Genomic DNA, 27,367 nt, shown 5'->3' on the forward strand with positions numbered 1-27,367 from the left:
TCAAAGCCCGTAACAAAGGGAGACAACGTGGAGATAAGGAGTAGCAAAATCTATATTTATTAAATAAGTAACTAAGTGTAATATACAATGGTGTGTGTAATCAGTAATCAGTAGTGTAAGTGAGTGTTTTGCATGCATGAATGTGATAATGCAGGGTGATGAAAGGTGCCAAAGCAAACAAACAAACAGCCACCAAGAACCACAACACAATCTACAACGGGTGTCTGCATGGAGAGAGTCTCCTCCATGAATGTGGAAGAGGTCTATTTATCCTGGGAGACACCTGGCCCAGGTGTTTCCCATGTAGCTGACGACCCTCTCAACTCCGCCCACCGGCATCCTAATAAGGAAACAAGAACAACGACAGAATACGGCAGACAGAGTGGGAGGGTCGTCACATTCCCCCCATAAAACCGGGGACCAACAAGGACCCCGGAACAACATACCAGCCTCCCGCGTCCCAAATTGACACAGGCCTCTGCGTCCCAAATTGACACAGGCCTCTGCGTCCCAAATTGACACAGGCCTCTGCGTCCCAAATTGACACAGGCCTCTGCGTCCCAAATTGACACAGGCCTCTGCGTCCCAAATTGACACAGGCCTCTGCGTCCCAAATTGACACAGCCTCTGTGCCCCAAATTGATGAGGGTTTACGTGTTCACACTTACAATTTGCCCCAGCCAACCTCCTCCCCAGACCTCAGCAACCTTCGCACAGGAAGCAACATTTAAGAGGAAAGAAACAAGACCAGGAGGGAGCAGACAGGACAGAGAGAACATGACAATACGAAACAATGGTCAGTCACGTAAACATTAGGAACAGGGCGCACGAGAGAGCGCATCAGCAATCACGTTTCAGTCCCCCGGATGTGCCTCACATCGAGATGGAATGATTGTAAAAATAAACACCATCGCATTATCCTCTGGTTTGGACACATCATGGACCTCAAAAAAGTGAGGGGTTATGGTCGGTGTAGACCACAATAGGTACTACCCTGCAATATACAATCGTCAGGACCAGGAACATCTTCCTCCTCATGCACAGGTCTAGCACGACAAGAACCCAAGGAAACAACGGTATCAGCCAAAAGAACAGGTTTACCGTCCTCTGTAGAATCCCACTGTTCAGTCTCAGAGGAACGTGCATAATAGGGTTTTAACAGATTTACATGGCACAGCTGGTGTGCTTTCCTCCGTTCTGGAGTGGCAACTAGATAATTTTGCTCAGTGTACTGGCGCACCACTGTATATGGACCTTGAAATTTGGCTTGAAAAGGCGAACCAACAATTGGCAGCAGAGCAAGAACCTGGTCACCTGGACTAAAGTGACGAGGCTCAGTTCGGCGATCAAATATGCCCTTCATCCTCTCCTGTGAAGATGATAACTTCTCTTTAGCCATTTCACCAGCGGCATACAGCCGTCGCCGGAAATCACACACATACGAACACAGGGACTGAGGAGGCTCGGGAGACTTCCAGTCATCCTGGAGAACAGATAAAAGTCCACGCACCCTATGTCCAAACACAAGGTCATTTGGACTGAAACCTGTGCTCTCCTGTGAAACTTCCCTAGCGGCTAACAGTAACCAAGGCAACCCCTCCTCCCAATCCTTATCCATCTCAGTACAATAAGCTCTCAACAAAGACTTAAGTGTTTGATGGAAACGTTCCAGTGCTCCTTGACTTTGCGCGTGATAGGCGCTAGACACATTGTGTTTAATATGGAGCTGTTGAAGAACCTGACCAAACAGATTAGAGGTAAAATTAGATCCTTGATCACTCTGAATGACCTTAGGGATTCCAAACAATGAGAGAAACTGAGTCAAAGCTTTTAACACCGATTTAGTCGTGATAGATCGGAGAGGATAGGCAGCAGGAAACCTAGTGGTCTGACACATCACAGTGAACAGGTAACTGCTACCCTTTTTTAGAACGAGGCAGAGGACCCACACAGTCAATAATCAGATACTCAAAAGGTTGGCTGAGTACAGGAATAGGAAACAATGGTACTGGTTTAATAGCTTGATTAGGCTTACCAGTTAATTGACAGGTGTGACAAGTTTTGATAAAATCAGAAACATCCCTCTTTAATCTAGGCCAAAAGAAATGTCTTAATATGCGATTGTAGGTTTTCCTCACCCCCATATGTCCAGCAACGTCGCTGTGAGAAGTTTCCAACACCAACTCACGAAGCTTAACTGGTACAACAACTTGACTAATTGCCTCCCCCAGAAAAACACTATCATGAGACACCCACTTTCTCATCAGGACATCCTCTTGGAGGAAATAGCCATGGGCGACATCTCCCAACTGTTCTATAGGCACAATTTGATCACGCAACTCTTCCAACGTGGGGTCATCCCGTTGAGCATTGATTAGATCTGAGCGGGTTACAGATAACGGGATAACAGGGAAGACAGTGACATACTTTGTATTATTATCATTAGTCGGCGCAGTGACTAGTTCGCCACGGCTCATAGAACGTGTCACTGCACACGCAGAGAACACCTCTGGGAAACTCTGTACACTCTCATCAGGAATCTCAACAAATGACGGCTTAGTGGAAACCACTAGAGATGGAAACACGACTGGCCATACACGCTCACCTGCCAAGTTATTCCCAAGGATAACGTCGATACCCTCAATAGGCAACGAAGGACGCACCCCACAACAACTTCACCCTTCACCAGCCCACAATCCAACATCAGTTTATGCAATGGAACTGACAGAGTGTTCAAACCTATTCCCCTAATTAGAACACTATTCCCTGAATCAGTCTCAGCAGAAAAGGGTAACACAGACTCCAACACAAATGATTCAGAGGCACCTGTGTCTCTCAGGATCTTCACTGGCACTAAGTCTTTACTTCCTAACATAGACACAAAACCTTCTGTAATGAAAGGTAAATAGTCTGGATCAATATGGACTTTCACATTCTCCTGGGCCTGAGGAAATGAGTCAAGAATGAACTGATGTGGAACAGGTGCAGCTAACGCAGCAGGCTTAGATTTAGCGTAAGCACCCTTTGACCTGAGAAGTGGACATTCGTTTTTCCAATGACCTGAACCTTGACAGTAGTGACACTCCTGCCCAAAGTCAGCCTTACCATGGGAGTCAGGTTCAACCCTAGTTGAATAGAACTCTGCCCGAGAACCAAAGTATCTCGGTGAGCGAAGCCCAAATCTATCCGAATGCCCCCACTCTTTCCGAATACGGGGTTTTGCAAAGACACTTTTGTGAGTCAACACATACTCGTCCGCCAAAACCGCAGCTTCAGCAACATTCTTTACTTTCTGTTCATTAATATAAGTGGCAATACGATCAGGAATTGTGTCCTTAAATTGCTCTAACATAATCAGATCACACAGCCCTTGGAAAGTCACAACTGCAGAGGCGGAACACCAGCGATTAAACTGTAAAGATAACTGTCGCGCAAACTCAACATGAGTCTGGTTATCGTCCCTTTTTAAAGTTCTAAATCGTTGGCGGTAAGCCTCAGGGACCAATTCATAAATCTGTAACACAGCTGTTTTAACTTTATCATAACTGGCACTGTCGTGTACACTAAGAGCTGAATATGCTTCCTGCGCTTTACCAGTCAGCACACACTGCAACATTAAAGTGCGGTCAGAATCAGGCCAACTCCTAGCGTCAGCAACCCGCTCAAACAACGAAAAGAATGTCTCGGGGTCCCTTTCATTAAACCGAGGCAATAACCGCAAGTTCCCAACAATATCAAATGTCTCTGGGGCATGACCAAAAGCGGAACTACCCCTAGGTAAATCTGGGTCACCTTCCCAAAACAAACTCTCCCCTGAGATCTTTCCTTCCCTAACCAACTCTATACGTTCTTGTTGCAACTTGATTTTAGCACGCTCCATATCTTGTTTAAATGCCAATTCCTTTTCATATTTCACACGATCATGCTCTAGCTTCTCACGATCATGCTCTAGCTTCTCACGATCATGCTCTAGCTGTAACAAAAGCAGTTCTTTCTGCTGTTCAAAAGAAGGCTACTAGGATTAACCGATGGAATGGCCATTGTAACGTTATGGGGAGACAACAAATCCTCAGCAGAGGCTGGCCCGGTGGTAACTTCAAGAATACCACTCTCCATCAGATTGGCTTTCAATATCAACCTGATAGAATTCTTTAGACGTTTATCACTAATCTCAACCTTGTAGTGTTCCGCGACCTTCAACAGCTGTTCTTTAGTACCTAAATCTAACAATTCCTCTGATGGAGAGCGAATGAACTTATCTACGTAAGACGCCATAATCACACAAAAATTTTTTTTTTTATCGCTTTTCCCTTCTGCTGAGCACACCAAAACACAACCCGAGAATTGACAATCACCCTGAGCACCACAGAAGAGAGATGAGATATGGAGCTTCCCCAAAACCTACAATAACTCAACCCTAGTCTTCGTGCAGATTTGCGGTGGGAATTTACGCACTGTAGCCCGCTGGCAAGGAAATAGAACTCCCCAGCATGCTGGCAAATTCCACCAAGCCACGGATGTGCCCCCGAGACAACTGCTCAGTCCACAGACACCACACAAAAATAACAAACATTAACCATGCCCAACATATTCCAAAAAATGAAACACGTCGCTAAACCTATCAGGGGAAAAAGGCTATAGCTCCGGGTAGCAAGTTCCACTACCCTACCCAAATCTCCCACCGAGGTACACAGCAGATTACTCACTTCAGACTGACGTCCCAACAGAAAGTAAAACAAGAGTTCAGGCTAGGCAGGGCCTGGAAACTAACCATTATACTCTCTCCAACACAGCACACAAACCAAACAACAAAGGCAACCAATACTGGGCCGATCACACTCAAACACAATATTCAATCCAAACACGTACCTCCACGGTCTCCCAAACCAATAGTTCAAAGATCCCGGACGAGCCCCCACTTGTCACGAACCGGCTCAAAGCCCGTAACAAAGGGAGACAACGTGGAGATAAGGAGTAGCAAAATCTATATTTATTAAATAAGTAACTAAGTGTAATATACAATGGTGTGTGTAATCAGTAATCAGTAGTGTAAGTGAGTGTTTTGCATGCATGAATGTGATAATGCAGGGTGATGAAAGGTGCCAAAGCAAACAAACAAACAGCCACCAAGAACCACAACACAATCTACAACGGGTGTCTGCATGGAGAGAGTCTCCTCCATGAATGTGGAAGAGGTCTATTTATCCTGGGAGACACCTGGCCCAGGTGTTTCCCATGTAGCTGACGACCCTCTCAACTCCGCCCACCGGCATCCTAATAAGGAAACAAGAACAACGACAGAATACGGCAGACAGAGTGGGAGGGTCGTCACAGAACAAAGGATTTAAGAAATCTTATATTTAAGGTGACAGTTGAACTACGCTCATGAAGCATTTATCAATTATATTCTTTAAGAATCAATGGCTATGTATCAAATAATTTATTATAGGTCCAAAAATGTATGTACCAATCCCATATTGTCCCTTTAACATCATATCCTTAAAACCCTCCTAAGACTTGGCAGCATTTCTCACCACTGCTTCCTGGATTCTGAGCCAAAGCCCAGAAAATAAAGCACTTTAATTTCGGCAGCCCATAAACCTCATGTTAACGCCAACATTATGGAACTCCACAATGCCAATCCTCACAAAGCAGAGCTGGGACGATCATTCATGGATCACGTAACAACGCTAAGCCTATCGGATGCACTGATGTGGGCTAGGCAGATAAAAGTAGTTGTTTTTAAACGGAGAGGGGTAGGTGATATAATCCGCGAGGACACAAATCCAACGGGGTAAGGAGGGGATGCAAAAATAGTCCAGCATTGTGAGTGGGTGCAACTGAGCTCCTGTGTGAAGAAGGAGCCCTCTGGCTACACAGCTCACCAGGAAGTAATCCTCTCTCTCTACACGAAAACACATATTGTACTGTACACCCACCATACATCCACTCTGAAAAAGCACAACTGGGCAGGCGGCTGCCTGTCATTTTGGGCCAGGAAACAAGATACTTTTTGGACCAGCTTACAACCTCTCCTTTCCCCTCTTCTATCCTCCTCTTATCAGCCCTTTTTACATCCTCTATTCTCTTTCCTCCATCTTTTCCTCTCTTCCCCTCCTCTTATCAGCTTTCCTCTTCTCTTTCCTCCTCTCCTTTCTTCCTCTCTCCTCTCATAGAGCTCATTGAGTTTACATCACATCCTTCTAATAATATAATATATAATAATAATAATAATAATAATAATAATAATATAATACTTCTGACTTCTCGATTCCATCTATCTCTTCAAAATGAGTAGGAGATATGAAAGAAATAAGCCCAACATATTGCCAGCTGTTTCTTCTTCTATTCTCCTTCCACTAAAGCTCTGGAGACTCATATGCTGTGATCTCTTCCTTCTGATACAATGAGAGGCCTTCTTCTTCTCTCCCCCTGGTACAGCAGAGGAGAAAGGGAAGGAAGTTTGACTTTTCTTTGCTGAATTGTTTTTTGTTCAGCAGAGTTACTGTGGGAACTGTGGCTGCCGCCACCCACTCTTCTCTACCGTTTCACAACTGCCAGGTACAGTAGGTAATATCGCCCCTGCAATACAGTATGTGCTGCAGCACTAACACACACTCTGACATAGATAGGGTAAAAAGTTGTGTGTGAGTCAACCAAGCACACAGGTTAACTACTTACTTAATACTCTTCATATCTATTGAGACAGGTTGGATGTGTAGTCCTCTGTGGCTCAGTTGGTAGAGCCCAGCGCTTGCAATGCCAGGATTGTGGATTCGATAGCTTGGACCACCCATCATACAAAAATGTATGCACTTACTGAATGACTGTAAATCGCTTTGGATAAAAGTAACTTACAGGGCCAACCCTTTGCTCTGGACATCAACTTTATCTGTCACTTTAGTGTCTGTCTGTCTGTCTGTGCACGTGTGTGTTTGTGTGCGTGTGTGTGTGCGCGCACAACGTACACAAGTCACGGTGTACATGCACGTAACTTGTGTACCTCCAAGCTGATACTACATGTAAGTCAGGGAGGGGACAGATCACCTTCCTGCCAAACGGATGGAGGGGAATGATCCTGGCCCAACAGTTAATAGATTGTTTTCTCAAACAGAGTGGAGAGCGATGACAATTATAGTTGGGGTGAAGCGGCCCGCCTAGCTTAGAAATATAGCGACAGAGTGCGGGCCATCCATCACTCCTCTCTACTCAACTCCACTCTTTTCAGTGTGTCTGCACAGATGTAGCTGGTCACACAGAGTTGTTTGTGTTTGTGAAGGTGACACAAACGTAACCCTGTTCGACAGGTGTGTGAAGGTAATGCAGACAGGTGTGCGTGGAGTGGTGAGGCTTGCACATGTGATCTCTGTCGAATTCTAAATTGTGGTTTGTTAATATCCATGTACACTATCATGATGAAATGGCATTTGTTATCGTAACGGCTAGGCATTTTTTCGTACTCACGTGACCTCACCAGGACAAAGTGTATTGTACTTTAAGATTGTATGACAGGAGATGTGCATGTTGGGAATTGTAATGTGTGTCATATAAACTCACTGTAGTCGCTGTTCTCGTCCTTGGTCCCATTTATGGTGCCGTCCGGCTTCATCTGCAGGTAGAAGCCCTGCTCGCTGAACAGTCGCGTCACAATGCCCTTCAGCTGCGGCTCTGCAACACAGCACAACAGGGATAAGGGTTAGCTAGCTGCTTGGGTCATGTTCATTAAGCACCAAACATAATAAAATGGACTGAAACAGGGAGGAACTACCTGAATGTGTCCAATAAGAATAGTCATTTTTGTTTTCCATTGCAATGAACAAGGCCCAGGTTACTCAGACACCAAAACACTTGAATGCCATGCCCTCATACTCTTAATACCATTTTCAATGATTAGGGAGAGACCAGCAAATACTAGACTATAACTAAGGCCCAGAGCACTTCCTGGTCTGGTCACGTGATCTGGAAAAACTCTTGGTCTTATAGTGTAAGCCTGAGTTAGTACCCATTATTGCAGTGCCGTGTGATAGGCTACATAATGAACTAAATGCCATGTGATACATGTGATGACACAGAAGCAAACAATGCCTCCCATCATGACAGAGGCAGACAGATTCTCTCGAGCCACCTCCTCAGACCATCACTCAATGGTAAAGAGAATAAAAAGAGGTATAAAAGAATAAAAAGGAGGAGGTTAATCACGACAGTACTTTAGGGCCATTCAGAGCATGCATATACCAACATAACACTAATCAGTGAAAAACCATCTCCCAGTCTTATAGATAAAAAAAAGTTCAGTTGGTGGATCAAAACCGAACCAAAAAACAAACGGCCTAAGAAGCCACCTCCAAATCATGAACAGGACACACAATGTGGGACAGATAAACTTGGCACTACAGCCGCTTGACGCCCAAATCATGCAGGAAGAGACAGAAGAAGACTAAAATACAGCACTATTTAGAGCAAGTCGGTGTGCCAGTTAAACGCTGATGATGAGGCAGACCCAGAGGATGATAGAAACACTGAAAGGTGGGGGGATACGTTAAATAGGATGCAGAAGTGTGTGGTCTGCATCCTCTCATCTATCGGTGACAGATATGATACTCTTAAACCTCTGTCTAACTTGCTTGTAGCCGAACTGTGAGAATTGGCCCATTGGTGGATCAATAAAACATTCTTCAACAATAGTTCACCTTAACATGGACACTGATAGCTCTGGTCTGGGTAGTTAGTGTGCCTTCCTTCACTTCATGTACTGGAGGAACCCGCACAACAACAATTTATTTATTTTTTTTGTATTTTTTCACATGATGAGTTTAGAATAATAACAAGTTCACATTTGAAGTTTCAGATGTAAGAAAACTTCACAATTGTAAGTTCACATGTGTGGGTGAAATAGTGTTTACTCTCCTCACATGTGAAACGGTGGTGTTAACATGTGGAATGTGGAATTGCATATTCTGTAAAAAGGTTACATAGCCTAGCTGATCATACAAAATAATATAATGTCTTACTTCTAAGCTCATCCACTCCATTATTATTGTAGTCCTCCATAGTGTTGCATTGATATACATGTAAGTTAACACTACCACAAGGGAGATGTATTCGGAGTGTTATTGCTGCAGGCACCACCTCATTTCTTTGTACATTGGCCTGTGATTGTTGGATGAAGCCCAGTGAAAAGAACAGAGAAGCTAGCTCTCCGTGTCTCCTTATTTTTATCCTGTTTGTTGGTTTCTACCCATGGTTATGTTAAAAATATATATATAGATAACATGTTTAACTAAACGGTGTTGAGTTCTGGTAATTTCCATGTATAATTGAATTGTTTTGACCAAGTGAGGTTTTCACATTTACATGAGTGTAGCCAAGCTAAGTCGCTAGCAAGCTAGTTATGTTTGTATGCAAGTCAATGAGAACAAGATAGCGTTTCTGAAATATAGTTTATTTCCATTATAAATGTTTTGGCTCTTAAATAGTTCCATTTGTTTTTTTGTTTTTTTTACAAACAAGAGCTCACGGTAATTATATGAATTTTAGAAGGTTACTTTCTATGAAATGTGTATCTTATCATTGCATGTTAATTGCTAACTGCTAGCTAGCTTAGTGAAAGGTGATAGCTATCCTTCCATTTCGTCTTAGCTAGCATCTGTTGTCTTAGCTAGCATCTGTTATTGTTAGCTGTCCATTGGTTTTTGTTACATTTACTACACCGGCCTAAACTAAATATTTATGTATTTGAAAATGTGTGAATGTGTTTGCTTTTGGAATTAATGTAAACAGATAGTTTTCTACAAATAAATTTATTTTGAATTAGGTCTGATTTAATCAGTTAACTGGAGTTAGCTTTTTGTAATTTTAGTGTAATTTTATTTTTAAATTGCGATTAATCTCATGAAAGCATCAAAAATCCATTATTTATACAGCTCAAAACAACAATGCAATGTCAAAACAAGTTGACATTGAGGTTTCCATTTTTCTAATCAATACTTTGGATATAATCAAAAAGTCAACATTATTGTAATGCTTTTTATATCAAATAAATTCTTAGATTACAAATTCTGAATTTGCGATTATTCGTGACTAATCACAGCATAACCTGTGATTATCTGAATTTATATTATTTTTTACTTTCAGTTTGCTTGAACGTTTGCTGAGCTGCAGAACTATTTGTACTGAAAGACACCATTTCCCATAAACGTCCTTGAAACGTATGTTCTTTAGCAGACTTTAAGATATGTTTGCTCTGCTCAGTGGGTGTGCGGGGTGTGGCTTGAAGCAACGGGTTAAGTATTTAAAGGGAAGCAGTGCATTATTATACCACAACCCAACCCCTCCCCGTTTCTCCATGGTCGTTCAGTACAGTGTCCTTTAAATTGAACGTTCTATTACGTTTTTATGTACTGAACGCAGAGCTGCTCTGTGGTCACTGACCTGGTTTCCTGCGGACTGGTCTTTTCTTGCCGCTGCAGAACCGAACTTTGCTGAAGACTGTAAATATATGCCTCTCGCACAAGGAGCGGGGGTCTTTGCTGGGACTGGTGCGCCGTTTGGAAGTGGCGACCTTTTCGCTGTTTCCCTCTCTTGCTTGACGTTTCTGACGTATCAGGGAGCTGGCGAGCGCCGCCGCCATCTCCCCGGTAGATTAACCTGAGTGTAGATCACTTGAATCGTCTCAAAATCTTCTATGAGCGAGATGTCAAGATATTGCTGAGGGTGCTGATTATGGCTGGTCCAATGCACGAGGTTGCATACGTGCGCCATGATGACAAATATGTAGGTAAGGTGAATAAAATGATAACTTGCTGAATGCTCAACTCAAACATATTTGTCATCCAAATAATAGAAACATCGATATAAATATAAAATATTGCACTGGCAGTCTTTTCAAATAGGTAGGCTACTATATCTCTAAATACATTAATTCATACATGTATATTGTGCAGATGTGTCCAAGGTATTGCTCTTTATCTCCAGTCCAGATTATTCCCAGGTATCCAGATAAAATGTCCCGTAAATAGTTTCATTATCCATCGTTTTCATTCCTCTTAACTTTCCAGTGCTCGACATTCCACAACTATCTGAGTGCAGTGGCAGCAGCGTACTGGATGTGCGCGGACACACTGCTCACTCACTAGCCCCGCAGCCTGCGGACGGCATTGTCTTTCGCTCAACTATGGGCTCGACACGCGAGCCCCAGGTAAAAAAAAATATCCAAAATCGAAAACCCACTGTTCTCCTGAAAACGGAGAGTCACGACAAATTGGAGGACCGTCGAAAATCTATGTCGCCTTCATAATCACAGGTAATGAGTATCCTAAACGGACATAATTCAAACCCATTGGGCACACACTGGTTGAATCGACGTTATTTCCACGTAAATTCTTTCAAATTAATACGAACCAATGTGAAGCACAAATCTCACGGTAGCCTGTAGTGAAAAGTACCATCAGAGCAACTGGTGAAGCCTGCTCTTCCGTCGCCCGGTTTGCAAGCAGCCTTTCTTTTTCTAACTATGCAATCCTACCTGGTTGTGGTTCGGACAAGGAATTATCGGAGGCTGAGAGAAAGAGAGCGAGCATAACTATTTTTTACCAGTGTGTGTGAGGGAGAGAGAGCAGGGGGGAGGTTAAGAGAGTTGGGGGGGGGGGGGGTCGGCATTGTAAACGAAAGCGATGGTGGGCTGCTTGGCAGGGGCTGCGCCAGCAGTTTACATGTGTTCGGTAACATAATTTTACCAAAGGCAATGAGAAAGGCAGGTCTCCATCACTCAAAGTGATCCATACTTCCTGGGCGCAATATAGCCTGGGGATGAGGTAAAGCAAACCTAGCCCCAGTGGTGTATATTAAGTAAAACTACTTTATGATACCACTTATGTCGTTTATTTGTATATGTACTTTACTATTCCTTTTTTGACAACTTTTACTTTACTTCATCCCTAAAGAAAATAATGCACTTCTTATGTACTCCCATACATATCCCTGACTCCCAAAAGTACTGATTACATTTTGAATGCTTAGCAGCACAGGAAAATGGTACAATTCACACAGGTATTAAGAAAACGGCCCTGGTCATCCCTACTGCCTCTGATCTGGCAGACTCACTAAACACATGCTTTACTTGTACATTATGTCAGAGTGTTGGTGTGCCCCTGGCTATCCAAAAATAAAAAACAAGAATTGTGCCATCTGGTTGGCTTTAATGTCAGGAATAAGAAATTATTCATACTTTTACTTATAGGGACCTCTTTTTAGACTTAAGTATATTTTAGCGATTACATTTACTTTTGATACTAAATAAATGTAAAACCAAATACTTTTAGACTTTTACTCAAGTAGTATTTTACTTGGTGACTCACTTTTACTTGAGTAATTTTCTATTATGGAATCCTTACTTTTTCCACCACTGTCTAGCCCCTAGGCTAGTAACCTGTATCTGTACCTGTAGGGAATATTGAATGATCCCAAATGATCCATTGTATCTCCTAGAAACGTTTTCAACATACATCTGTAAAATTATAGTCTAGAACCTAAAGCTTTGTTTGTCTTCCTCTCAAGTTTCCATGTCTTCTCCCTGGACCTCCTCAATGTCCACCTCTTGAACATCAGACTGAGGCCTCATCTTCACTGTCACTTTCAAACCTTGTTGAGGACGGCTCATTGTCGTCCTCAAAAAGCATCAAATTTGCCTGGATGGCCATCAAATTTTTCAACCCTTGTATTTGTCAGCCTGTTGTGTGTGTGTTCCCAAACAAGGACCTCTGAGGTGGTTGATATTGGTGGGATTTGGAAGATGGAGGCAATGGGGAAAGAGCCTCATATCTACAAAGTCCCTTCCACCAGGTGGCTGATGAGACATGCTGCCACGACTGCCATATTGCTTCTCCATCCCAAAGCCCTTGCTTGGAAGTGTACTTCGCCCGACTGCCAATAACCTTGCCCTCATCCAGGCCAAGGTGGTGAGAAACGGTAGTGATGACACCATAGGCCTTGTTGATCTCTGCACCAGACAGGATGCTCTTGCCAGCATACTTGGGGTCCAACATGTACGCTGTGGCATGTATGTACTTCAGGCAGAAGTCTTCACGCTTTTTGATGCATTTCAGAACTGAAGTTTCCTCTGCATGGAGCAACAGTAAAGTAGGCAGGGCAGTTTGGATTTCTTCTTACATCTGCAAGCGGAGTCTGAACATCAGACAGGATGGCATTGTCTCCCTCAATCTGTGCAATGGCTACTGCTATAGGTTTCAGGAGTTTCAGGCTGCTTACCACTCTCCCAAAATACATCATCCAGGAGGATCCTGTTGATGGGGCTGTCCATATCGGCAGACTGTGATATGGCCATTTCTTGGAGAGACATCAAACATGATGACAACACCACCCCAATGGGTGTTGGTGGGCAGCTTCAATGTAGTGCTCTTATTCTTCTCACTTGCTTGGTGAAGTAGATTGCTGATATAACTTGATGACCCTTCACACACCTAACCATTTCCTTGGCTCTCTTGTAGAGTGTATTCATTGTTTTCAGTGCCATGATGTCCTTGAGGAGCAGATTCAATGCATGCGTGTTCTTAGCATTGTCTGTCACCAGTGCAAATACTTCTGTGGTCCAAGGGCATTGATGACTGCCTTCAGCTCACATGCAATGTAGAGACCGGTGTGTCTGTTGTCCCTTGCGTCTGTGCTCTTGTAGAATACTGGTTGAGGGGTGAATATGTGGTTAATTATTCCTTGCCCACAAACATTCAACCACCCATCAGAGATGATTGAAATACAGTCTGCTTTCTCTGATTTGCTTGACCTTCACTTGAACTCTGCATCCAGTAAATGAGTAGGTAAAGCATGTCTGGTTGGAGGGGTGTATGCTGGGGGAAGAACATTTAGAAATCTCTTGCAATACACATTGCCTGTGAGCATCAAAGATGAATCAGTTGCCAACACAGCTAGAACAAGACATTCATCAGCATTTATGACTACATTCCTCATTGAACCAAAAAAACTTGTGAATAATCTAATTTGATCTCCAGCTGTCACATATTAATGACCGTGTCGCAACCAGGCTTTGGGTAGCAACACTATATTGGTGTTCGAACTAGATCTTGTAAAAGGATTAAATAATATTAATAAATTCATCAAAATGTCAATTATTATTTGAATATTATTGAATACCTATGCCAATCTATCTTCCAAACACTGGTTTCGAGGGCATAATCACTTAATCCAAATGAGTAGATGCCAGCAGGGGAGTAATAAAGTAATTACATAAACTTTGATTGACCATATGCACATTGAAACAGATGGTATCAACAATGAAGGTCTAATGGTCGCAGTGGTGGGTGGTATAAGGCACTTTGATAACAAAATGGATGGCACTGTGATAGACTGCATCCAATTTGCTGAGTAGAGTATTGGAAGCTATTTTGTAGATGACATTACCGAAATCAAGGATGGGTAGGATAGTCAGTTTTATGAGGGTAAGTTTGGAGGCATGAGTGAAGTAGGCTTTGTTGCGAAATAGAAACCCGATTCTAGATTTCATTTTGGATTGGAGATGTTTGTTATGAGTCTGGAAGGAGAGTTTACAGTCTAGCCAGACACCTAGGTATTTGTAGTTGTCCACGTAGCTAGCAGCAGGCAACCTGGTCACGAAAATCAGAAAAGCAATCAAATTAAATAGTTTACCTTTGATGAGCTTCGGATGTTTTCACTCACGAGACTCCCAGTTAGATAGCAAATTTTCCTTTTTTCCCAAAAATATTATTTTTGTAGGCGAAATAGCTCCGTGTTTTCTTCACGTTTGGCTGAGAAAACGACCGGAAAATGCGGTCACTTCAACGCCAAAAATATTCCAAATTAGCTCCATAATATCGACAGAAACATGGCAAACGCTGTTTATAATCAATCCTCAAGGTGTTTTTCAAAAATCTATTCGATAATATATCAACTGGGACTGGTGGCTTCTTAGTAGGATAGAGAGAAACAATGGCCACATTTGTCCTTTACGGACAAAACACTGAGAGACTTCAACTGACCACTGACGCAATGTTGACGTTCAGGCTCATTTTTCAAAATAAATGCCTGAAACTATGTATTGTGACACTAGACACATTAGGGAAGCCATAGAAAAAGGAATCTGGTTGATATCTCATTCACTGCTCAATAGGGATGCATAGGAACACAGAGCGTTCTAAATAAGAGTCCCTTCCTGATTGGATTTTTCTCTGACCTTCGCCTGCAATATCAGTTCTGTTATACTCAAACAATATTTTTACAGTTTTGGAAACTTTAGTGTTTTCTATCCTAAGCTGTCAATTATATGCATATTCTAGCATCTTGTCCTCACAAAATATCCCGTTTATTTGGTGACGTTATTTTTCCAAAAATGAAAATAGTGCCCCCTAGATTCAAGAGGTTAACACAATGTCCAAAGAAGGCCCAGATGTATACAGAATGGTGTCGTCTGCATAGAGGTGTATCAGGGAATCACCCACAGCAAGAGCGACATAGTTGATATATACAGAGAAAAGAGTCGGCCCGAGAATTGAACCCTGTGGTACCCCCATAGAGACTGCCAGAAGTCCGGACAACATGCCCTCCAATTTTACACACTGAACTCGTCTGTGAAGTAGTTGGTGAACCAGGCGAGGCAGTCATTTGAGAAACCAAGGCTATTGAGTCTGCCATTTACATTACATTTAAGTCATTTAGCAGACGCTCTTATCCAGAGCGACTTACAAATACAGTGATTGACAGAGTCGAAAGCCTTGGCCAGGTCGATGAAGACAGCTGCACAGTACTGTCTTTTATCGATGGCGGTTATGATATCGTTTAGTACCTTGAGCATGGCTGAGGTGCACCAGTGACCAGCTCGGAAACTGGATTGCACAGCGGAGAAGGTACGGTGGGATTCGAAATGGTCAGTGATCTGTTTATTAACTTGGCTTTCAGAGACTTTAGAAAGGCAGGGCAGGATGGAACGAAAGAGGTTGAACAGACTGGTAATAGGGGTTGCAACAATGGCGGAGGATAATTTTAGAAAGAGAGGGTCCAGATTGTCGTCTAGCCCAGCTGATTTGTACGGGTCCAGGTTTTGCAGCTCTTTCAGAATATCTGTGATCTGGATGAAGGAGAAGCTGGGGAGGCTTGGGCAAGTAGCTGTAGTAGCTGTTGGTTGGGGTAGCCAGGAAGAAAGCATGGCCAGCCGAAGATAAATGCTTATTGAAATGTTTGATTATCATGGATTTATCGGTGGTGACCATGCCGCCTAGCCTCAGTGCAGTGGGCAGCTGGGAGGAGGTGCTCTTGTTCTCCATGGACTTTACAGTGTCCCAAATTTTTGGAGAGTTAGAGCTAAGGATGCAAATTTCTGTTTGAAAAAGCTAGCCTTTGCTTTCCTGATTGACTGTGTGTATTGGTTCCTGACTTCCCTGAACAGTTGCATATCGCGGGGACTATTCGATGCAATTGCAGTCCGCCACAGGATGTTTTTGTGCTGGTCAAGTGCAGTCAGGTCTGGAGTGAACCAAGGGCTATATCTGTTCTTAGCCCTACATTTTTTTTGAAAGGGGCATGCTTATTTAAGATGGTGAGGAATGTGGCTAACAATGACTAAATAGCTAGTAACTTAGCTAATTATCTGGCTGTCACGCCTTGGTCTTAGTATTTTGTGTTTTCTTTATTTGTTTGGTCAGGCCAGGGTGTGACATGGGTTATTGTGGTGTGTTTTTGTCTTAGGGGTTTGTGGGGTGTCTACATAGTCTATGGCTGCCTGAGGCGGTTCTCAATCAGAGTCAGGTGATTATAGTTGTCTCTGATTGGGAACCATATTTAGGCAGCCATATTCTGTGAGTGTTTCGTGGGTGATTGTTCCGGTCTTTGCACCAGATAGGGCTGTTTCGGTTTTTCACTTTTCATTATTTTGTAGTTTCCGCTTGTATTGTTTTTTCCTTCATTAAAATTATATCATGAATCATCATCACGCTGCATTTTGGTCCGATCCTTGTTCTACCTCTTCGTCAGAGGAGGAGATAGAAGAGAGCCGTTACACTGGCTACCTTCTGATGAAAGTTTTGGCTATAGGGTCTAAAAAAAATAGCGGATCCGTGTCACATTGAGTGAGGCGGGTTACCGGAAGGTATATTTAATTTAAAAATGGAAAAAGAGATTGAAATATAAATTGGAATATATACAAAAATACAAAAAGTAAACGAGAGGACAACAAACCAAGTCTGCACCGCTACGCCATCATGGATTCCTGACGAGCCGGCTGAGGCATGGGGAGCCTACCAAGTCTTGAGAATCTGTTGAGCCAGCTGAGGCATGGAAGCCTGGCGAGCCAGTTGAAGCATCCCTGGTTGCTCCGGCAGAGGCATTAGGGCCAGCTCTGACTGCATGTGTGGGTACGCAGACCCAGGATCCACTAAAGCCCCCCCCAGTTGAGTTCACCTTTTTTGTGTCCCCCTTCCGCATCAAAGACACCCATCCCTGGGCCACATCGTCACGCATGCTCACTGGGTGTTGTGTCATGGAACTTTTATGGTTTAGTCCATTTTGGTTGCAAATGCGTTTTTTGTTATCACTAATTTTGACTAAAATTCGAAATGGACTAGTTGTGAAAAGATCTGTAGTGCTTGGTTCAAAAAACTATTTGTGGAATAAATATCCGATTTGGGCTGCTGTAATGTGTACGCTAGGAGTCAGGAAGCAAGTACAGGGAGTGAATTTAATGAATAACGTAACATGAAACAAAACAAGAAACACGAGTAGTGTACAGACATAAAACACAGGAACAGAATCAATGAGGCCTGGGGAAAGATATTGGTGAGGTAATCAGGAAGGTGATGGGAGACCAGGTGAGTCTCATGAAGCGCAGGTGCGCATAATGATAGTGGCAGGTGTGCGTAATGATGAGTAAACTGGCAATAACAAGAGCCAGAGAGGAGCGAGAGTAAACGTGACAGCACCCACTTCCTGACGCGCAGCTCCAGAAAAACACAGACTAGAGGGTTGGTCTCGAGGACCAGGAATGGAACGGTCGCTTCTGCTGAGGAGCTGGAACCTGACGAGGCCGCCTGAGGCACGGGGAGCCAGCTGAGGCATCCCCAGTTGCTTCGGCAGCAGCACTTGGACCCGACCTCACCAGTAAAAAAATATATAATAAATCCCTGTTGCTTCCCTTTGTTGAGGCGTTATTCTGTTATGTGTACGCTAGGAGTCAGGAAGCAAATACAAGGAGTGAATTTAATAAATAACGGAACATGAAACAAAACAAGAAACACAAGTAGAGTACAGATAAAACACTAACAGAATCAAGGAGAGTGACAGATATAGGGGAGGTAATCAGGAAGGAGATGGAGTCCAGGTGAGTCTCATGAGGCGCAGGTGCGCGTAATGGTGACAGGTGTGCGTAATGATGAGTAAACTGGTGACAACGAGAGTCTTAGAGGAGGAGAGGTAGTAGACGTGACAGCTGCCTGTCTAAATGCAGCATAAATAGCCTATTTCTAACCGAAAGGTAAAGACACAGCTACGAACTATTTACTAGCAATAGTGTCATATCAGAAGATTTTAGTTCTGGGTTACCGAGATTATATATACTTTATTAAACTTTAATTGTGAATGAACTGCAACTAAATTAGTTGGTTAAGGGCTTGTAAGTAAGCATTTCACGGTAAGGTCTATCTATACCTGTTCTATTATTTATTTTACTAGGCAAGTCAGTTATTAAGAACAAATTCTTGTTTTCAATGACGGCCTACTGGGTTAACTGCCTTCAGGGGCAGAACAACAGATATTTACCTTGTCAGCTCGGGGATTCAATCTTGCAACCTTTCGGTTACTAGTCCAACGCTCTAACCACTAGGCTACCTGCCGCCCCAAATAAAATGTTGTTTGATTTGAATCAGGGTTCGGGGTCAATTTCAATTAAAGTCAATCAGTTCAGGAAGTAAACTGAAATTCCAATCCAATAATTGACTGCCTTCAAATTGAATTGACCCCAACCCTGGTATGGATTACTGTGATGTGATCACTCTGAAGATGACAACGTAAAGGGAAACGAGGAAGGGGATTACAACTATTACCCCATGTTAATATCAGAATCTCATGGCTGATAATGAAATAAATCAAATCAACCATAATTGCAGAGCTATGAGGCTATTGTCATGACGTTGCCCTCTTTGGGTACAGCAAGCACCATCCCCCTCTCTCTGCAATTCCTGGAGTAGATTCTTCCTCATGGCCAGACAGTAGAGAGAGAGAGAGAGTGAGTTTTCATAGAAAGAACAAAAATAACTTCTTCCACCTCACAGAACTTGAGAACTGAACAATATTCATGTTATGGATAATGTATAAATGGTCGGTGAAGTAGCCAGCTACGAACTGGTCCCTTTGGTACAATTTTGTTTAACCAATGCGAGACAATACAGCCACATTACCATAACCCTGTTTATACAAGAGTCGCAGTTGAGGCTTGCATCTAATTGCTGTATAAAATGAATGAGTAAAGATTAAACTTGTGAAATTATGTAATATGATCTCATACTGTTTAATGAAGGAAACTCCAATTTCCTTTGGAGTTTAACTAAATCATAGGCCCGCCCCATGAGCACAGACATTGATCTGGCATCATGGGACAGCCCCTTTCTGCTCTTCCGAATATAACCCCTACCGTGGGAATTTATTTTCAGACCATGCTTCGCTCAATTACGAGAGGGCTAAGGTTTGAGCCCATTGCTGAATTCTTAACCATTACCACATGGTTAAACTCAGACTATCGAACAGACAGAATAAGAACAAATCTTTGATACCGAATTCCTAGCTGCAGACTAGTAAGTAGCATCATTGAACGAGAAGACCGACAACCGCCGATACATCTATTCTATAACAACATTGCTGAATGTTACTCTGAACTATCCATTCTAACCACGGCAGAGAGAGAGAGAGAAGGCGGACAAACTCTCTAACAGAAACAAACTTTCCAAAAGAGATCAGGACGACACACTGAGCGTAAATATATATATATATTGATTGCAATTATTCCCAAATGAGGGAGCGTTCATGTGCAAAGGATGAGCATTTCAATTGTTAGAATTATCAACTTTGTAGTGTCTTCTCAGTCGACCCCCACTTCCCTTTTGTCCACCAAGACGCGATGCCGGTTAAGCCCACGAGGGCACATCCGCTATCATTTCCTTGTAACTATATCTACTGTTTGTTTGTGCATTTCTGTGATTATTTAGTCAGTAAATAAATTATTTAAGACAATTGATGTTAGAGAGTAATAGGATACAGCATGTGTCAAAATGATTGATTGATGACAGGTGTCAAAAATATGATTGATTGCTGAACTTATGACCTTCTGACATGTTTAAATATGTGCCCCCGCCCCGTCCCCCCTGTTCGTGTGGTCATGTGTTAGAAGGTTGTTTGAACTTTTGTGACCCATGCTCCCCTCCTCCCCAGTTTTATCTCCCTTACGGTTGTTATCATTACGTTTTATTAAAGTTTGTAATAATGTACAAAGACCTGCATCCAAGGTTTATTTTTTATTTTTACATAAAACAGAACTCTTAGCTGTAGAGAAACGTTTGAAACCAAGGTGTGCACTATCATGCATAAGGCATGTCGAGATATCAACCGAACAGCGGGGTTAAACATAGATATCCCTAATCTGCGGCCCCCACACAAACCGTTTGCAGACAGAATGTAACGACATCCCCTCCTGTTGTTTGAATTCACAGCATGTGTTCTCTAAACCAGGCATACATCTCTCAAAAAAAACTCATTCCGAACTTTTAGATAGTTAGGGACAGAACTATTTTTTAACGTTGTCAGTATTGCTTTAGCGCAAACATAAAGGCCCAGAATATTGAGCTGCACGGACATATTAAAATAATAATAATAATAATATTCGGAATAAGGGAATCTCGCATAATGGATATTTCTGGCGGTGAGTAAATGAAAAGAACTTATATTTTAAGATTTGTTTGAATAGAAATATTACCCCCTAGTTATTTGGGTATTTCAGGCCAAAAGCCCAATATATGTTAAAAAAAAGTGTAGATATAGCGTATAACTGTTAACATTGTCTAATGGAATCTAGGATCCCCGACATTTATGCAGATTTTACGAGAGTTGCCGGATCTGGAACATGATGGGGGTTCGCAGGAGCAAAATTCTGGCAGACAATCACCAACGGCCTTTTTTCGTTGTAAGTCTTTATAATTAAACACATACCCAAGAAATATTTATATATAAACATTTTAAAAATAGGTTGTACTATTTTTTTAAAACTATTTTATGTATTTACAGCCGACATACAGCCCGTTGTGATAAAGGATGTGTTATGGACATCTGACACGCAGGACTTTGATGCAATTCTACCGTTCTGTACGAGCGCTTTTTCAAACTCACCGCAAATCCAGGGAACATTGACCCCCTCCAGACATACTCAAGACCCCAACAACCAACTAGTAACGTTGGCCCAAGTACACTGCTCAGAATCAAGCCCCCCCGAAAACTACTGTTGGGCCGGGAACTTGCTGCTTCACGAGCCGGCGCTCCAGGGGCAAGGTATGGGACCATTATAAAGTTTTGTTATTAGTTATAAGCCTTTTTATTAGTTATAGATCTGTTGATAACCTATGTTAAAACAAGGACAAATAATGTTTTTTCAGACTGCCCGGAGACAGACCCAGCAGAATCTGGAACGCTCGATGGAAAAAGTCACACACCCCCGGTTTCGGCGATTCGTCACAACGAGCGCCAAAAAAGCCGAGGTATTTTAAATATGTATTGTTAATATATATTATTATAACGGAAAGGTATTTGACATTTGTATGTAGCTAACATAGATATTTTTTTATATCTAATAACGTAATTATGTATGTATTATTTTAATTCAGACTCCGCACCGGTGAAAAACGGCACAGACGACCACATAAATCTAGAGCTGGGGGATTCCGGCGCACCGCGCATTCAGAATGGAACACCCAAGAGACCTGTTTTTAACGACATTTCGGATGTTGATGACCAGCTATTCTGTGATGCGGCCAACCTTGTAGACCCAGTCAATTCTACGGCCTCAGTACCGGCAGCCGAACAAGAAAGGTTTTTCACATTATTTTCCAGGGCTTTGAAATCGAGGAATGTTTCGCTATACAAACGACTGGGGGATTTAATTGAGAGACAGTACAGAGACGATATGTTATTCTGGCATAGAACAATTCCACGCATGTTAAACAGCAACTCCATTAAAAAACGCAAATACAGACGCTAAAAGCATACATGTAACAACAACCATTACAGAAAAAATATATAAAAAAATAAATAAAAATAAAATAAAAAAACGAACACTTAATTATCCAAAAATGGCAGAACTAACACAACACGGGGAGACAGTTGAAAGCCTCTTATCGCAGATTCCAGACGAACTCCTAGAAGGTATAAGACATATGAACGATTCAGGAACGTTAGATGAAAGTATATTAACACAGATTCCCGCCAAACTCTTAGAAATGATTAATCGTATGAACCAGTCAGGGGGGGTTGAGGAAAACATGTTATCCCAGATTCCCGAAGCCCTCATAACCTTAATTAATCGTATTAACGAAAGTCAGACAATTTCACCCCCGACAACACCAACAACGATAGAACAACCAGTAACACCCAGCTCCATAGAGTCTGAAATGCCACAAGATGTTTTTGGGGAATTGGACAATTGTCTAATAAATCTGGCGGCAGATGTTCAGGATAGACGTGTCAGGGTTGTGTACAGGAATAAATTCAACAATACAGAGATTCGACAGTTTTTCAATTTCCTATGTGTGAATCAGAATCTTGACTATGCTGTATTTTACATGCTGATAATGGACACTCTGAATGACCTGTTAGAAACAGCAAGAGATTATGGCGAACCTCGCGATGTCTTACAGTTGGAAATATGTGGAGATAGCCTGCATAATTCAGTATCTCTTATTTTACCCAATGGCGAAGCAGATCTTGAACAATTTACAGCGCTGGTAGAACGCCTTGTTCAGTCAAATTTAGCCATCATAGCAGATCGGACCCTAGAGCTTGAAGTACAAATAATACGTCAACCACAGGGGGGTGGTGGGCAGAGAAGGAAGCTAGATAGTCTAATGCAGTCAGAAATCATAAACAATAAAAGGGCCTGCCTCATAAACGTTCACAATCCCGATAATAAGCTATGTTTTGCAATAGGCCTAGCGCATTTACTTAACCCCGGATGTACTGATCTGACGGCATTGCAAAAGGCTAGAGAGATCCAAACGGCGGTGGGTCTCGGGATCCATGAAGGCGTGGCATTCTCAGACATTGTCAAATTTGAAAACCTTCTGAATATCAAGATTGTGATTTTGTATCACAGTAGAGCTAATTCAGCTCTCTTGAAGTTCCAAAACAACCCCCAACCGCACCCCCAGATTCTGTACTTTTATGTGCAAAACGAACATTACTATGCCATTACAAACGTCATGGCGTTCATAGGGGCAACCTATGTGTGTAGATCCTGCCATACCGGTTACAACCGAAAGGGGGGGCACTCGTGCCGTTATAACTGTTCTGTATGTCAGGATGCCGAGTGCCCTATGCAGACCCTAAACTTGACACCATGTGAGGATTGCCATCGCACATGTCGTTCGACCTACTGTTACGATAAGCACAAAATTGAAACATGGCACCCTAAGGCCTGTAAATCTGTAAGCATTTGTGCCATTAACAAGAAATGCCCAAAATGTCATTGCAATTACAGCCTTAAAATAGATAGCCCTAAACCACATGTTTGTGGAATCCTAAAGTGTCCAATCTGTAAAGGGGCTCTGAAAAGCAGAAATGCTGAAGTGGTTCAAGAAGTGCCACACGAGTGTTATATTCAGCCCTTGGCTGAAGATGAACCTTCAGAGAAATATGTGTTCTATGATTTTGAGACAAATCAGCAATCGGGGGATCATTTGCCTATTTTTGTATCTACCATGACATTCACGGGGGAAAAGTGGTCTGCAGAAGGATCCAATTGTGCACTACTCTTTCTAAAACATTTTAGAAAACCACAGTACCGAAACTTTACGTTCATAGCGTACAATGCTAGAGCGTACGACTCTTACCTTCTTCTGAACCCCTTGATACAGCAAGGCATAGCGCCCAGGGTCCTTGCACAAGGGAGTAAAATCCTGTGTTTTGTAGATCCCGACTTCAACCAGAGATACATTGACAGTTTAAGCTTCTTACCCATGAGATTGGCTCAAATGCCAGAGGCCTTGGGTTTTGAAAACTCTGTGAAAGGCTGGTTCCCCCACTTCTTCACATCTGAGGAGAATCTACACTATATAGGATCATATCCCAGCCCAGAAATGTATGGGTGTGATCAAATGTCTCCCAAAGAGCGAGAGAAATTCATGACTTTGTATGAGACAGTAAGACATGGCACCTTTGATTTCCATAAAGAGATTGAATCATACTGTGACAATGATGTGGTTATACTTTGTGAAGGTTGCCTCAGATTCAGAGAAGAGGTAATCAAAGATGCAGGTATTGACCCTTGGAGTTGTACAACGATTGCATCGGCATGCATGAAAACATACCGTACACACTATTTGCAGACATCCTCTATAGCAATCCCCTCACCTGACAACTACCGACGTCAGTTCAAGGCCTACTCTAGTGGGGCCATTCAATGGCTAGAGTATATGGCCCAGGATAAAGACATTTTTATTCAACATGCTTTGAATCGAGGGGAGAAGGCGTTTGGCTCTTACCATGTAGATGGCTACACCAAGATTGACGGGGTTGCGACCGTGTATGAGTACAATGGTTGTTTCTTCCATGGTTGCAAATCTTGCTTTGTACCCCCAGAACATATGTGTCCTAACCCAAAAGACTTTTGGGGAAATGTACCAAGAGTTTCAAGACAAAGTTGATTCGTTACAGGCTACTTACGGTCTAAAAGTGGTTGTTTTGTGGGAGCATGAATGGACAGCCCTCAAAAAGTCTGATCCTCATGTTCAAGCATTCCTTTCCAGCTTTGACATCCCAGAACCTCTGGAGCCAAGAGAGGCCTTGTATGGCGGCCGTACCAATGCTTTGACATTGAGGTATGTAGCGCAACCCGACGAGACAATAGGCTATGTGGATTTTACATCCCTTTATCCGCATGTAATGAGTTCCTCATGCGATCCTATAGGTCATCCTGAAATTATTCATCGTGATTTTGACTTACCTCAAAACTATTTTGGTCTGATCAAAGCAACAGTCTACCCTCCAAGGGGTTTGTTTATACCTGTGTTGCCTCACAGGGGGCCTCAAGGAAAACTTTTCTTTCCCCTTTGTCGCACCTGCAGTGAAAACATACAACAAACCCCATGTGATCACACCGATCAAGAAAGAGCACTGACAGGTGTATGGGTCACAGCTGAATTCTCTAAGGCTTTAGAGATGGGGTATCGTGTGGCCAAAATCTTTGAAGTATGGAACTTTCCAAAGAAATCAGACACTCTTTTTAAAGAGTACATCAAGACCTTCTTGAGATGTAAGCAAATGGCTTCAGGCTATCCTGCATCGGTCACAGATCAAGAAAGTAAAGACAGGTACATTCAAGACTATCATGACAGAGAAGGCATCCTTCTTGACCCTGACAGAATAGAGGTCAACAAAACCAAAAGAAATGTGTCGAAATTGTACCTAAATTCGCTTTGGGGCAAATTAGCGCAGAGGTGTAATATGTTGACAACGTCGATTATTAAAGACCCTCAAGAAATTTTGGAATTCATTTTTTCGGACCAATACGAAATTTCACATTTTTCATTCTTGAGTCAAGACATTGCCTTGGTGCAATGGCGACGTAACAAGAAGTGGGTTCTACCCCCGGGTAATATAAATGTGTTTCTTGCAGCATTTACCACGGCCTATGGCCGACTTGAACTGTACAAGCTCATGGAGCAGCTTCAGAGGCGGGTACTTTACCATGACACAGACTCTGTGGTCTATGTAAGCAAACCAGGGGATTGGAGCCCCCCACTCAGCAACTATCTGGGTGGCTTAACAAGCGAACTCGCAGAGGGTGACCATATCACAGAATGGTCATCCTGTGGGCCCAAAAGCTATGCTTTTAGAACGCTAAAGAATCACGTGGTATTGAAAGCCAAAGGAGTGACTCAAAACTATGAAAATGCCCAGCGTGTAAACTTGGAATCAATCACACGTTTGGTCGAGGGGTTCCTAAATGACAGGAATAGTGACTTGGAGATTTTGAGCTCCTACAAAAAGATTGTTAGGAATAAAAAGGGCTTCCATCTGAGGAATGCCCCACTCATTAAAAGATTCAGGGTTGTCTATGACAAGAGACTGCATTTGCCTGATGGGACTACATTGCCCTATGGCTACTGACTTATGCTACAGGCTATGCTACAGGCCTATGTCAGGCGTGACTCAAAAACTATGAAAAAAATACCCCTCGTGTAAAAACTAGGAATCAATCACACGTTTGTTTTGAGGGGGGTGGTTCCTAAATGACAGGAATAGTGACTTTGAGATTTAGGAGCTCCTACAAAAAGATTGTTGTGTATAATAAAGGGCTTCCATCTGAGGAAGGCCCCACTTACTAAAAGATTCAGGGTTGTCTATGACAAGAGACTGTTTTTGCCTGACTGGACCACATTACCCCTTTGGGTGTTGACTTATGCTACAAGCTACAGGGGTCTTAAAGCTTAAGATATAATGACTGCTTTAGAAGGTTTTGACCCCCGGTTGCAACTACCATTTTCGGCCTTAATCGCAGGGCCTTCGAATAGTGGTAAAACTTGTTTTGTAAAAAGTATTTTAGAGAATTCTGAACATGTGTTATCTCAAAAGCCTGATAATGTTGTGTGGTGTTATTCATGTTATCAACCTCTGTATGATGAATTGTTGATGACAATAAAAATCAAGTTTGTTGAAGGAATACCTGATACCCTGTCTGATGATGAACTTTTACCTCCTCATGAAAACAATCTGTTGGTTTTGGACGATATGCTATTTGCAGGTAGCGAACATCCCGAAATTGCCCGAGCGTTTACCCAATACACACATCATAGAAACCTATCCGTGCTTTACTTGGTGCAGAATGTGTTTCACCAAGGTAAAAATAGCCGCACCATCAGTTTGAACGCCAATTACATGGTTTTGTTCAAAAATCCTAGAGACAAACTACAAATTAACACTCTAGCTCAGCAGATGTACCCGGGAAGGAAATCCTACTTTATGGAGAGCTACGAGGACGCAACCCAAGCGCCATTTTCTTATTTAATTGTGGATTTAAAAGCAAATACTCCAGAACACCTGAGGCTACGAACCGGTCTGTTCCCGTGGGAGTGGC

The 27,367-nt window shown here is 42.5% G+C and overlaps 2 protein-coding genes across 12 annotated transcripts in view; one reads left to right on the forward strand and one right to left on the reverse strand.

The window, feature by feature from the left end:
* LOC123994830 (fibroblast growth factor 12-like) overlaps nt 1–27,367 on the reverse strand; it is a 146,641-nt gene that overhangs the window by 26,744 nt on the left and 92,530 nt on the right. For 6 of the 7 annotated variants that reach the window (XM_046297854.1, XM_046297853.1, XM_046297855.1 and 3 more), the window contains one exon: nt 7,558–7,668. In XM_046297854.1, the coding sequence (XP_046153810.1) occupies nt 7,558–7,668 (111 nt within the window). Of the gene's footprint in view, nt 1–7,557; nt 7,669–10,431; nt 11,384–27,367 lie in introns of those variants that run through there. The other variant, XM_046297849.1, reaches the window with a different exon arrangement.
* Nucleotides 10,477–26,899, forward strand: LOC123994822 (probable DNA polymerase). Of its 5 annotated transcripts, none has more exons than XM_046297835.1 (5): nt 20,737–20,947; nt 21,101–21,208; nt 21,310–21,570; nt 21,675–21,776; nt 21,903–26,899. In XM_046297835.1, exon 5 carries the CDS (start codon nt 24,781–24,783, stop codon nt 26,398–26,400), a length of 1,620 nt encoding a protein of 539 aa, XP_046153791.1. In that variant the 5' UTR covers nt 20,737–20,947; nt 21,101–21,208; nt 21,310–21,570; nt 21,675–21,776; nt 21,903–24,780; the 3' UTR covers nt 26,401–26,899. The 5 variants fall into 4 exon arrangements, with proteins under 5 accessions (XP_046153790.1, XP_046153792.1, XP_046153791.1 ...); XM_046297834.1 differs by lacking the exon at nt 20,737–20,947 and adding an exon at nt 10,477–10,777; XM_046297836.1 differs by lacking the exon at nt 20,737–20,947 and adding an exon at nt 10,479–10,777.

Source organism: Oncorhynchus gorbuscha, linkage group LG14 (assembly GCF_021184085.1).
Source record: "Oncorhynchus gorbuscha isolate QuinsamMale2020 ecotype Even-year linkage group LG14, OgorEven_v1.0, whole genome shotgun sequence".
NCBI classification, from domain to species: Eukaryota; Metazoa; Chordata; class Actinopteri; order Salmoniformes; family Salmonidae; genus Oncorhynchus; species Oncorhynchus gorbuscha.

Bases quoted from the DNA above. Each gene is read 5' to 3' on its own strand.
- LOC123994822 (XM_046297834.1), top strand. From the start codon at position 22,368: ATGGCAGAACTAACACAACACGGGGAGACAGTTGAAAGCCTCTTATCG.